The sequence below is a fragment of the Myotis lucifugus genome, unplaced genomic scaffold (assembly GCF_000147115.1).
Source record: "Myotis lucifugus unplaced genomic scaffold, Myoluc2.0 scaffold_167, whole genome shotgun sequence".
Classification (NCBI taxonomy): Eukaryota; Metazoa; Chordata; class Mammalia; order Chiroptera; family Vespertilionidae; genus Myotis; species Myotis lucifugus.
In genome coordinates this window covers 37645-50219 of record NW_005871215.1, presented here as the reverse complement: position 1 = coordinate 50219, position 12575 = coordinate 37645, and the positions used below count along the sequence as shown (strand labels likewise).

Sequence of the window (12575 nt, the reverse complement as noted above, 5' to 3'; positions counted from 1 at the left end):
ACCAAGCTTTTGTAATGCTTTTAATTAACTTCATAATCCATTTTCATTCACATTCCCGTTGCCTGTTACTTAATTTACCTAAAGTTACTGTCAACTTTTCGGTAGTGATTAAAAATGTGCTACTTATTTATATTGGCACTTGACCTTAAAGAGCAGCAATTGGATAAATCAAAACCACAGATTAGTCTTGGAGCAGAAAACTGAGCCTTTAAAAAAAAAGTTGTTCTGTTTCCTCCTACTAGACCCCAAGGTTAATGAGAATAAGAACTTGCCCTTTTGTTTTTCACCACATAGTAGATGCTCAATTAACTTCTATCCACTGAAGGAAGTCAGCACTTCTCTGTTCTCGAAGCACAGCCCCAGTATCTGCCTGAAAATGCTTATATTGTCACCTCCTCTTTTCAAATATGTCTATTAGTTGATCTTGGTGAATAAGAGGAATTTCCAATGAAATTTCATGGAGAATAACCATTTTTGAGAAGTGGAGAGAAAGGTAGATACATTATATGGAAATAACTCTTTGTTTTGGAGTTATTAACTACTGGTTAGATTGTCTCTACAAAGTAAAGAAAAGCAATTGGAATGTGTTTAGTGTGTCTACTTTGCATGCTCTCCCTTGCACATAATCCCCAGAAATGCGATCATAATATGTGGTTCGAACTGAAATCCCCTCAGTGCTGTGTGTTTTACTTCCTCCTAACTCTCCCCAAGTGAGCCACAAAGTCACCTTTAAAATTTTACTCCTCCCAGAACAACATTTTTCACAGTTACAGAATTTTAATTTCTTTTATGTGAATGTGCAGTCTTTGATGTACTGAGCCAATTAAATGAAACTTGGTTTAAAACCAAAGGTAAAAAAGGGAATTTTGGTATAAAGTAAAAAAGGGAATTTTTAAAAAAGGAACCCAAAGTGGTAGTTGTTATGGTCACTTAAAGGGGGATTTTCCCATTATCAACAGAAAAACAGAGCCTGACCTGCCTGCCCTGGTTGGTTCTGTTCGTCTTATTCCCCTCGAACCCGCCTCCTCCTGCTGTCTTGGATGGTGCCGGCTTCTCAACAGCAACTTGACAAGGTTCCTGAAATGAAGCACATCCTTCAACATCCAAATAGGAGGGAAGTTCAGAGTTTAAAAGAAACACAAAGGACAGGCGGGGCGGTTACCAACATTTATTTTTGGTTAAACCTTGAAATACCAAAAATGTCACTTTACCTGGTTTCTGTTGTAATCAGAAGGGCTGCAGGCCGTGAAGGGGTGGATACACTTTCTCTCACTTTTACACCAAGCACAGCCAGTTCCAATACACGCTGGGCATCTGGCCATACAGAAAACCAACTTAATTCCTACATTTTTAGGAAAATCTTCATAGCCTAGAATTTCCCTCTGTGATGTGGCATGGGAGGATTTACGTAAAAGAAGAAGAAAAAATCCCTAGACAGACTGATGAACCCCAGGGGAGAGCGGAGAGGGCAGTCTTCTGGGGCTGGGGCCAGAGCACTGACTTGGTGGACCTGCTCTGGGGGTCTTTGACTGATTGACTGTCTTCACACCCACAGGAGGGTTACCATGGAAACCTGAAGCTGGGTCACCGGCTGCACAGGTAGATAACAGGAACCCACTGAATCTGTTTCTGAATCTACTTCTGCTATTTGTCTACCCTCAGGTAAATTCCCCTCTGGAGGCTGGTCTCCCCCTCCCACCCTCACCCTGCCCATCTCAGCAGTAACACCACCAACTGCCCACAGGGAATGGGATGCCAGTGTTTGCTTTTTAATTAAATTGAGGAAGAATTGTGTCTACTAATCAAATAGCCTATCATGCATGGATAACAGCGGAGGGCCTGAAAAGCACTTACAGGATAATCAGAGTTGGAGAACAACAAATATACAAATAGAGGTTGTTCTGGAAACAGGAGGCCACAGGAAGGCCAGGGACAGTGAGAGGACTAGCACAGGGAAAGGGGACACCATTCACGTTTTGTATGTTCTCCAAGAAACACCAAAGCAGCCCTGACCGGTTTGGCTCAGTGGATAAAGCGTCGGCCTATGGACTAAGGAGTCCCGGGTTCGATTCCAAGCAAGGGCATGTACCTTGGTTGTGGGCACATCCCCAGTAGGGGTGTGCAGGAGGCAGCTGATCAATGTTTCTCACTCATTGATGTTTCTAACTCTCTATCCCTCTCCCTTCCTCTCTGTAAAAAAAAAATCAATAAAAATATATTTTAAAAAAAAAGAAATGCCAAAGCATTCTGAGATTCTGACCCATAGCAACTGCCATTTCAGTGGGAGAAGGCCCAGTCTCAGTGTTTATCTGAGGGTGCGAGGGCAGCTCTGCGATTTGCATTCCTATCCTCCGCCCCAGGAGTGACTGCGGTACTCTGCTTCCCTCGGGGAAAGAGCATCACCCTCTGGGAGCCGTGGGTCTGAGGTCTGGTTGTGAATCACTGGCTGTGGGAGATGAAGCAAGTCACTGCTTTGTCTGGCCTCCACGCAGGGGTGGAGAGCTGCTTTATGTTTCAGCTCCCTTTGAGCCATAAAATTCTATTTAACTCTCCCCCTTTTCTCCTATTTTCATGGACTTCTGAGGCTTTCTGTATTAAGTTTGGCTCTTTTCCGTCTAAATTCATTCTGTTTATTAGAGATAACTGAACTCAGCCCTGCAAGGGTAAAGATAAGTTCCTGGTGCCTCTGTCCTAATAGCTGTAGAGCGGCCTCCCAACTCAGCTTCAAGTTTGAATTCATTTTCCTCAAAGAAACAATGGTTCCCAGGCCGGGCCAAAGAAGCTCACATTTGGTACTCACATAGCTGGTCAATCAAACCACTGAATGAACTATAGAATCACTAATAATAGAGCTTCCCATTGTTTCCATGGGAACCTCCACCCCATCTTCCAACTGGAAAATCAGGAATCTGAGAAACAAATTTCCTCTGTCCTCTCTGCTTTAGAAGCTAGGAGTGAGGCGTGGCTGGCCCTAACTCAGGGGATTGTGTGGCTCAACAGGGCCAAATGTGTATTTAAAAAAAGCAGCCCAGCCGTATAGCTCAGTGCTTGAGCTTTGACCCATGAAGCAAGAGGTCATGGGTTTGATTCCTGATCAGGGCACATGCCAGGGGTGCGGGCTTGATCCCCAGTGGGGGATGTGTAGGAGGCAGCGGATCAATGTTTCTCTCTCATTGATGTTTCTATCTCTCTCCCTCTCCCTTCCTCTTTCTCTAAAAAAATGAATAAAAACATATTTAAAAAAGAAAAAAAAGGTGGGGGCAGAATTAGCATTCTTTTTTAAATTAAATTTATTGGGGTGACATTGGTTAAGAGCATTATGTAAGTTTCAAGTGCACAGGTTTATGATAATCAACTGTATATTGCATTGTGTGCTCACCACCCAAAGTCTAGTTTCCCTCTGTCATCATCTATTTGACCCCCTTTATCCTACTTATCCTTTCCCACCCCCTTCCCTCTGGTAACCACCATACTGCTGTCTGTGTTTATGGGTTTAACATGTTCTCTGATGAAACAGACTTCATCTGCTCCTTCTCCTTGAGTGTGACTTCCCCTTATCTCACGCTCACACTCTCTCTCTGGACTCGAGTTCCCAAAGCCATTCTGATCAGGGGAGAAGCTGGCAGCACCCCTTCGACTGTACTTACTTCAAGGCCTCCTCTGGGTCCCTCTTGGCAGAAACCCTCCAGCACAGCTGTGTGCTCCTTAGCCGCCCCCTGGCTTAGGGCGGAACGAGCGCCCTCGCTAGCTCAGGGCCCTCCCAGCTCCCGTTAGGCCACGCTCCAAAAGGCACTTTGGAAAGTTCTCCTCCACAAAAGAGTTCTTTAGGAAGTTGAGGAGTAAAGCAAATAAATAAATTACAGCCAATGAGAGGATATTTAGATTTCAAATAAAATCTTACTCTCTTAATGACGAGCAGTTGGTAAAGTTGAATCTTTTTGATAAATGCCAAGAACCGAAGGAGAACGTCACGTCGACAACTAAAACATCTGGAGCAAAGGGGGAAAAGAAAGTCATTTACCGTGGAGTCCTGCTATCATCCAGCAAAGCTGTGCATGCAAAACATAAATATTTTTGCCTCCTTTGCGTATGGGGGCGGGGGGTGCCAGCTGCTGGCTCACATTTCGATCAGTATGAGGCTCTTTCCCGTGGGCCGTTCACGCCAGGCAGCCAGAGCGCACAGCACAAGCTCCAAACAGACCGGGCCCTCCTCGCGTGCAGGCCCCCCGTGGATAATCACTAGGAAAAAGCCATTTTCCAGCCCATTTACATCTCATATTCTCCCCGGGATCAGTATCTCAACTTGTAATTGGCCACGGCATCAGAATAAAACAAGTCACTGAGCAAGAAGTGCCTAGAACATGAGAATCAGAATGTGAGCGAGGAAAGCCTGCACCTTCAGAAAAGTCTGTACTACAGTGTTTACATAACAAACTCTAAAACCTGGCTCCCAGCGGCTGCCATGATCTTGGAGTCCACTGTTGCCAAATTTGAGATGCAGGCTTTCTTATCAAACGTTTGAAAACCTACCCATTGGTTAGAAAACCTCAAAAAAAATAAAGTCAGGAAGATAAACGCTGTGCTAACACTGCGTTAGAAAAAGGTCCTATTTCCTGTTCCTCTTTAATGTACACGGTACCCAGTCCGAGATGCTTCCCCACCCAGCTGGCTGTCAGAATCACTTGAGAAACTGATGAAAATGCAGATTCCAGAGCCACGCTCCTAGCTATTCTGACTGAGCGGGCCTGGGGCATGGCTGGAATTGGTGGTTTGGAATGCTCCCCACATAACGATCATCTACCGTCAGGTTTGGGCGCCCTTCACATCCTGCTGGGACAGGGACCAGTGCTACTCGTTTGTTTCCACTGTCGCCCATTTTGGTATGAATATCTTCTTCCTTTGATAAATGAATGGGGAGAGTAGATGATATTTTTTTAAATGAAAGTCTTTCCTTGACAGAATAAGAAGCTGGCCTAATTTTGTTGGCACCTCTAATTTTCTTACTGAAATTTTAGCAGTGTCTGGTTTTCAACAGTCTGAGAGTCCTGACTTTCAGTGGCTTCTCTAGAGCAACCAAACTCGTTCTGAAAGCCAGAGCACCTCATAAAAGTCTGCGCACATACAGCAGGCCTGTGCGAAATGGTGATCCTCTGTTCTGAGACAGGATGCTTGAGGGCTGGCTGGACTCCTCAGTAAAGGCATTTGAACAGACACTTGCTAAGTGTCAGGAGAACGTTCATCACTGAGGCACCCGGAGAAAATACATGTCCATGGAATCCACAAGTGTCCAGTGATGAAGACCCCAAAAGTCATACTCTTCTGAGTATCAACTGTGCACAAATCACAATTGGGGATATCACAGGGAAATAAAGCATTTGCAGTTATTCTGGAGAGATAAAATAGCTCAGGGGAAAAACACAACAATGACAGTCAAGGAAACACCCTGCGTGTTCTGAGGTCCATTAGCACCTGTGAGAGAGCACGGGGTGCTAGAGCGACCGGGAGAGTGAGAGCAGAATCCAGCCAAGCTGTTTGGAACACTTTCTCCCCAATGTTTCAAAGCAGAAGAGCAACAGGATTTGGTGAAAAGGGTGAGGTTACTCTAGGCCATGGACAAGGGTTTGAATGGTCATTGGCTAGCTGAGTGCAAGAGGTAGGAAGTGAGTTTGCTTGCTCAGAATATGCAAGGCATTCAAAAAAAGGGCAGGCAAAGGGTTGAGTGCAATCGATGGAGGCTCTAAAAGCAACCAGCAACTTTACAAGGTACTCTCAAAAACTTCAGAAGCATATTTTATAGGTGAGCAAGATCTGCATTTTAATACCCAAAATTAACTAGAAGGACATCACCAAGGCTGTATAGTATGGGCAAAGAAGTGTGGAATACTGAAATAGTATTTCAAGCAATTCAGACACAAACAGTCACCATGAGCCCAGTAGCTGAGAGGCACTTTTTAAGCTTGGCGCTCTGGCCGGTGCATTTGATTCCCTTTTGAGGGGTTTAGGATTAATTAGGCAGCACCAGCTCTCACCACGAGCATCAGCTCCATTATGACCTCACCCCTTCTAGGAAGACTGCACCAGAAACCTGCTCTACTTAGCATATGTTCCAAGGGACCTGGCGTATATGGCATACTATTCTTAATATGTTTGCTCCCCTTCTTAGCGCTATGTGTTCTAACCAGGGCCACCTCCCCGGGAAAGGTTGTTTCCCCAGGTGGGAATGTTTCCCAGGAGTTAGGGATTAATGGGACTAGGGACCAGTCTCTCTCTCACCCACAGGGACTCATGAGTACTCAGTCTGTCTACTGTAACTCATCACCATCTCTGGAATCCATCCTCTCTCCATCCCCATCTGCCTCAGTCTCAGCTCTCATTGTCCACCTCACCTGGACCACTGCAACAGCCTTCCTTCTATCTGATCTTTCAGAACTCACTCTTCCCTCTTCTAGCCCATTCTCCACCTGAGGCCATTCATTCATTCATACAACAACAACAAAATCCACTGATTGAAAATGGCTACTTTGTGCCGGACACTTTGTGCCTTCTTTGGTATCCATTTTTTATCACTTTGCTTTCCACCTGTCCCTACTCCATTTGCCTTAGTTACACAGAACCTCTTTTGGCTCCTTAAACAAAGCTTTTTCTCTCTATACTAGTGGGTCTCTGCTTAGAATACTCTTCCCCCTCTTCTTTGTCTGGCTCAACCTATTCATCTTCTAGGAAGCTTTCCTTGTCCCCTCTGCCACCCCAAGTCCAGTTAGGCTTCCTTTTCATATGCTTCTTATTGTACTTACATACAACATTGTAACAAGCTGTTTACTTATTTCTACCCCAATAGGCTATAAATACCATGACCAAGGACCAGGTCAGTCTTTTTTTGGTTACTGTATCCCTAGCACCTATCACAGTACTTGGCACATAGTAGTTGTTCAATAAATACTTCTTGTATGTATGAATGAATGAATGAATGAATGCAAGGAACTTAAGTTAATAGAATACTGGCCACTCTATTCTCTCTTCTCACCAAGGACATCCCAACTCTTCAGATGTCTGAATTCTCTGAACCATTTGGATTGGGTCAGCCCAATGGTCTCTGGCTTTCTCCACTTGCCTATCCAACTTACTGTCCTCTGTCGTCCTCAGTCACATCTGACAGTGGGCTCCTGCAGTCATGGAAGAGGCAGAGCAGAGGTCTATAGCGTTGGACTATTTAGATTTTCTGTCATTTAACTTGCTTCCTGAGCATTTGAACTCAGGAGATTCTCTTGCCTTCTTCACTTTCTAATACAAAGCACCAATGTCCACTTACCTTTGTAGGATGCTGCGGTCAGCATGCTGCAGGTGCAGCTCTCATTGGGCGCACTTTTGCAGAGCTCCCTGCCAGTGTCCACGTTCTTCACCATGCACCCCGAGTGTCTTGGAGTGATGCTTCCCACTAATGTCACTGTAATCTGTGGGAGGAAGAAGATGACCCGGGAACCAAATCACTGTCTGTCTCATTTCCATCCATTGCAGAATCTTAAGTGAACTCACCCTTTGACTCACCATAGAAGATTTCTCAGATTGCCGACGTAAAGAGAGATGTTTCACTGGCTATTAGGTTTGTTCTTTTGTGAATCACATATTCAATTCTTGGACTGTTTCTCTTCCTCAACCCTTGCTTATAGGTGAATATAAAACTGTCTCACCACCTTTATTATTTTATTTTTAAAAACTTATATCTTTGATCCATCTGGAGTTTATTTTTATATATAGTATGAGATAGGGTCCAACCTTAGTTTTAGCCAGATAGTTAATCAGCTATGTTGCAACCATTTACAAAACAAAACAAAAAACTCACTTGCCCAACTGAACTGAAATACCATTTTTGTCATATATTAGATGACCATATATTTAGAATCTATTTCTGAACTCTGCTCTGTTCCAGTGATCTACTGAGCTAATTCTATTCCAATTCATCAAGTTTTTACTACTGTGAATTTAAACATATTTACTATATGATAAATATATTTATATCCTTATTTTTATAATTTTCTTAGCATTTCCTAGATAATATTCTTCCATATAAAGTTTAAGATCATTTTGTCCAAAGGGAGTAAGGATATTGAACTGGAATTATACTAAATATATATACATTACTTTTAGGAGAATTTATATCTTTATGATATTAAATATTACCATCCAAACACATGATTTTTTTTCATTTGTTTCCCTTTGGTCCAGAGTTCGTTTAAGGGAGTGTACCTTTCCCTAGCTGGGTGGCTCCGTTGGTTGGAGCATTGTCTCATACACCAAGAGGTTGGGGGTTCAATTCCCAGGCACATACCCACGTTGTGGGTTTGATCCCCAGTCGGGGTGTGTATGGGAGGCAACCGATTGATGTTTCTCTTACATCGATGTTTCTCTATCTCTCTCCCTTCCTCTGTCTCTAAGATCATTAAAGCACATACACACACAACATATCCTCAGGTGAGGATTAAAAACAAACAAACAAACAAATAAATAAGAGGGTGTACATTGATTTTCCAGGTGTCAGCTCTGTATTTCTTATTGCTGGTTGCTAATATCAGTTTATAGTTAAGGACATCCCAACTCTTCAGATGTCTGAATTCTCTGAACCATTTGGATTGGGTCAGCCCAATGGCCTGTGAAATCTACTTTTAAAATTATTTAAGATTTTGTTTGTGGTGAAACATATGACCAAATTTGGAGGTGGTGACTATTCTGTGGGTACACAAGGGGCCACAAAAATAAAACCATGAAATTGCCTCTAAAGCAACTTTCCCCCCAATGAATGAACAAAAACAAGGCAGCCAGTCCTCCTGTTGAAAAGGAAACTTAAAGGAATGAATATGCCGATGGAGAGTCCCTTTGTACCAGGCGAAAGGTGGGCGAGGCATTAGAAAGCTGGAGCAGGGGAAGTGGAAACCCTATCCTGAGGCTGAAGAGCTGATCCCAGACAACCTGGGAGGGTCCACCTTCTGTTATACTCTGACCTCCGCCCAGACTTTCTGTGTGGCCACCTAGGATTCTGCTGTCCTTTGTCCTCTAATAAGCTAAATCTATCTTGGCCCGGGGGTCAATCCCATCTTTCTATTTGCACAGAATTCTGTTTCTGTGCCATAGAATGATGCTGGGAGAAGGCAAGTTCTTACAGTCCAACCTGGAAGAACCAGAGTCCATCCATCTCTAGGGACTTGAGGCTACTAACGTACTCCATGCCATTCCCACCAACTCGCTCATCTTCAACAAACGGCTGACCTCTCATCCACCTGCCTTCTTCAACCCTGCATTTATAGCTGCACCACAATCTCAGCATACAGTCACATCACGTATTACCCTGTATGCATATATATCTTAACTGTATTTTACTAAGAAAAGTTTTTTAAAATCCTATTTTTACCAGTTGTTTTAAATTTTTCACATTTCCTTCTAGTTCTCACATACATAGTTTTAATGTAACTATAATCATTGCATTTATTTATTCCATAAACATTTATCAAGCTCTTAACATGTGCCAAGAGCTGTGCAAAGTACTGACTACTCTAGTGAACGGAACAGCTACAGTCCTGATCCTCAAAGAGCTTATAGTCTAGTAGAAGGATGGAAAAGTCCACTAGACTAAATCTAGTCTAGTTTTAGGGCCACACAGGATTAAGAGATCAGTAAGAAAGGACAGAAGCCGGGGCTATGATGGTACAGTGGAAATGGACAGATTCAAGATGCCCTTTAGAGGCAGCATAGGGCAGGATTGGAAATGGGGCATGTGGACATGAAGGATTTGGGTGAGCAAATGGATGGATAGAGGTACCATGTACTGAGATGGGACACAGTGAGGAAGAGGCCAATTTTGGGTAGAAAATTCAAGATTTCAATTTTGAATGTGTTTAGTGTGTGATAATCAAGGGATATGGGCCTGGAGCTTGGACACACTATCTGGGGTTGAGATAAAGGAGACATGAACATATAGGTGATACATAAAGCTATGGGAGTGGGTAAGATTGTCTGTGAATAAAGTAGAGAGTCAGAAGAGAGGAAGAATCAAAACTGGGCCTGAAACAACTCTAATAGAGTCAGGGAGAGAAGGAGCCAGCAAGGGAGGCTGAGGCATGGCCGAGGAGAAGAAAGACAGCATGGACAGGGTGTGCAATGAAAAAGAAGGTTTCAAGAATCCGGCCAGTCAGCCAGGTAGGATGAGGACTTGTGGCATCTGCTGAAATGGCTACATGGAGTCAACCAGTGGCCTCAGCGAGGACAGTTTCCAGGGAACAGTGGGGCAAAAGCCAGTTTGAGGTGATCTGAAAATAGGAAAAAGCAAGTTTTTCTCAAGTGCTGTGGAAGGAAAGGTTAGCCAGGAAGTTGAAGGTATTTTTGTGTGGTTTTGGGTTCCAGATGAATATGGTTAAAAAGCTGAAGCCTTGGCTTAATAAACGCAACATGGAAATCCTTAAATCCTTAGCAGGTTGATAGTTCTTTCTTGAACTACAATGGATAAAGAGAAAATGAAGACACAAAGGATCCGATAAAGTTTCAGTGTCAATTAACTGATAATGTCCATGGGGGCCAAGGAACATTACACTAGGTCAACATGCCTTATTTTACTTAACTATTCCCCTTATTGCCAAGCAGTTCCATCATTTCCAGATTTCTAATTCTATAAATGCTACTGCAATAGCATCTGTATGCTTCTGGATTTTCTTCTTTCAAGTTACTTCTTCAGAATTCTAAGCCTGGAATTGCTGCTTGCAACAGAATGAATATATTTATGACTTTTGAAACATAGTGCCAAATTGCTTTCCAAAAAGATTGTGCTAATTGGCATTGCCAACACTAGGTGTTAGCATATCTTATTATCACTTTAATTTGTATTTATTTGGGAGCTGGTGAAGTTGAACATATTGCCATATCTATAGCTAACTCTCTAAACCTCTTCTTGTGAGAATATACACGTTGCCCACTTACTTTTGGTGTCTTAATGTATTTCTTTTTAATGTTTCCTAGCTTTAATATCTTGCAATTAATATTTTACTTATTGCAAATGTTTTCCTAATGCATGTGATTTAGTTACTTCTTAGTTTTTGTTGTATAGATGTTAAAAGTCAAGTTTATGAGTATTTTTTGTTATTTCATACTATATTGCTTCAAAGCTGAGAAAATTATACTTCCCAATTATTTGATGCTCAATTCTATTTTCTGTCAGCTTTTCATATGAACTTCTTAATTAACCTACATTTTATTTATTTTTATTATTATTTTTTTTCTTTTTTCCACTGTGTAACCCATTTCAGTGCCTGCAACCTACTGGCAGAGGCTGGGCAATGGTTCAAGGCCACAGTTTGCTCTGGTACGGGGCACTATGAGAGACCCAGGGGGACGGGCCTGCCATAAAGCCAAGCCCATGCATCTAAATTTTATTTTTATATTTAATGTAAAATGTGAATTAAATTACAGTTTTATATTGTAAGTTATCACAGTCCCTTTTATGAAATAATTATTGTGTTTCCTCTTATTTTATGGCATTTAATCTTTAAAAGTTTTACATCTACTTCTCAGCTTTTTACTCTGTTTCATGGAATAGAGTAAAAAGTATATTTTAAACCAGAATCATGGGCTGAATTATTGTCATTATATATATATGTTTACAATCATATGGAAATGGTCTTGCTTAAATAATTTTCTTTTTTCAAAATATATTTTGGATATTCTTAACCAGTTCATATTATTCCAGATGAATTTTATATTAACTTTAAGACAGAGTCAATTTTCACTGGGATTACATAAAATCTAGAAAATAGATTGAGGAAGATGTGACATTTTTATTATATCTTCCCGCCAAGAAACATAGTATGTGTCTGGATATGTTCAAGATACTTTTCATATCTTCTAAGAAAATACCTTGTGTGTTTTTGATTTTTACTTATGCTTTTAATTGATAAGTTTCCCTATTATGAATTATAAATAGCCTCAACAGATCACTGCCCTACATTCTAATTACTATTAGAAAAAAATGCTCAAGACAAGCTGTTATAAAGCCAAAATGACTATTTTTGGTAGTTGTCTTCAACATGCATCTCCTAGTAAACATGATTTTAAATATAGGGTATATAAGATTAAACCTGAGAATTTCTGTTGTTTTGATGAATGGGACCTTTTATTAATGGACATTAACAGTTTGTTTTATATCACATGTAAATAAAGCTATTGATATTTAAATGGTTGTTGAATACTTAACACTTTGTTTTACTTTTACTAATTTAAAGTTATACCAGGTATGCCGAAACCGGTTTGGCTCAGTGGATAGAGCGTCGGCCTGCAGACTGAAAGGTCCCGGGTTCGATTCCGGTCAAGGGCACGTACCTGGGTTGCGGGCACAACCCCAGTAGGAGATGTGCAAGAGGCAGCTGATCGATGTTTCTCTCTCATCGATGTTTCTAACTCTCTATCTCTCTGGTTGTTGAACACTTAACACTTTGTTTTACTTTTACTAATGTAAAGTTATATTAGGTAAAAGCTGATATGTTTGGATTTTGCAGATATACAACCCACTTAACAGTGGCAAACAATGGTATTTTTGT

The 12575-nt window shown here is 41.7% G+C and overlaps 1 protein-coding gene and 1 non-coding gene across 2 annotated transcripts in view; both read right to left on the bottom strand.

Moving 5' to 3' along the window:
* Positions 1–12575, bottom strand: part of PLXNC1 (plexin C1) — a gene marked incomplete at its 5' end in the record, with an annotated part of 115487 nt that overhangs the window by 76254 nt on the left and 26658 nt on the right. Inside the window, 4 exons of the mRNA XM_006096091.2 lie at positions 976–1077; positions 1212–1314; positions 3902–3989; positions 7310–7451. Of these exons, the coding sequence (XP_006096153.1) occupies positions 976–1077; positions 1212–1314; positions 3902–3989; positions 7310–7451 (435 nt within the window). The remainder of the gene's footprint in view (positions 1–975; positions 1078–1211; positions 1315–3901; positions 3990–7309; positions 7452–12575) is intronic.
* Positions 11269–11402, bottom strand: LOC111827455. The gene has a single exon (XR_002831036.1). It is a non-coding gene; the product is annotated as a small nucleolar RNA SNORA42/SNORA80 family (small nucleolar RNA).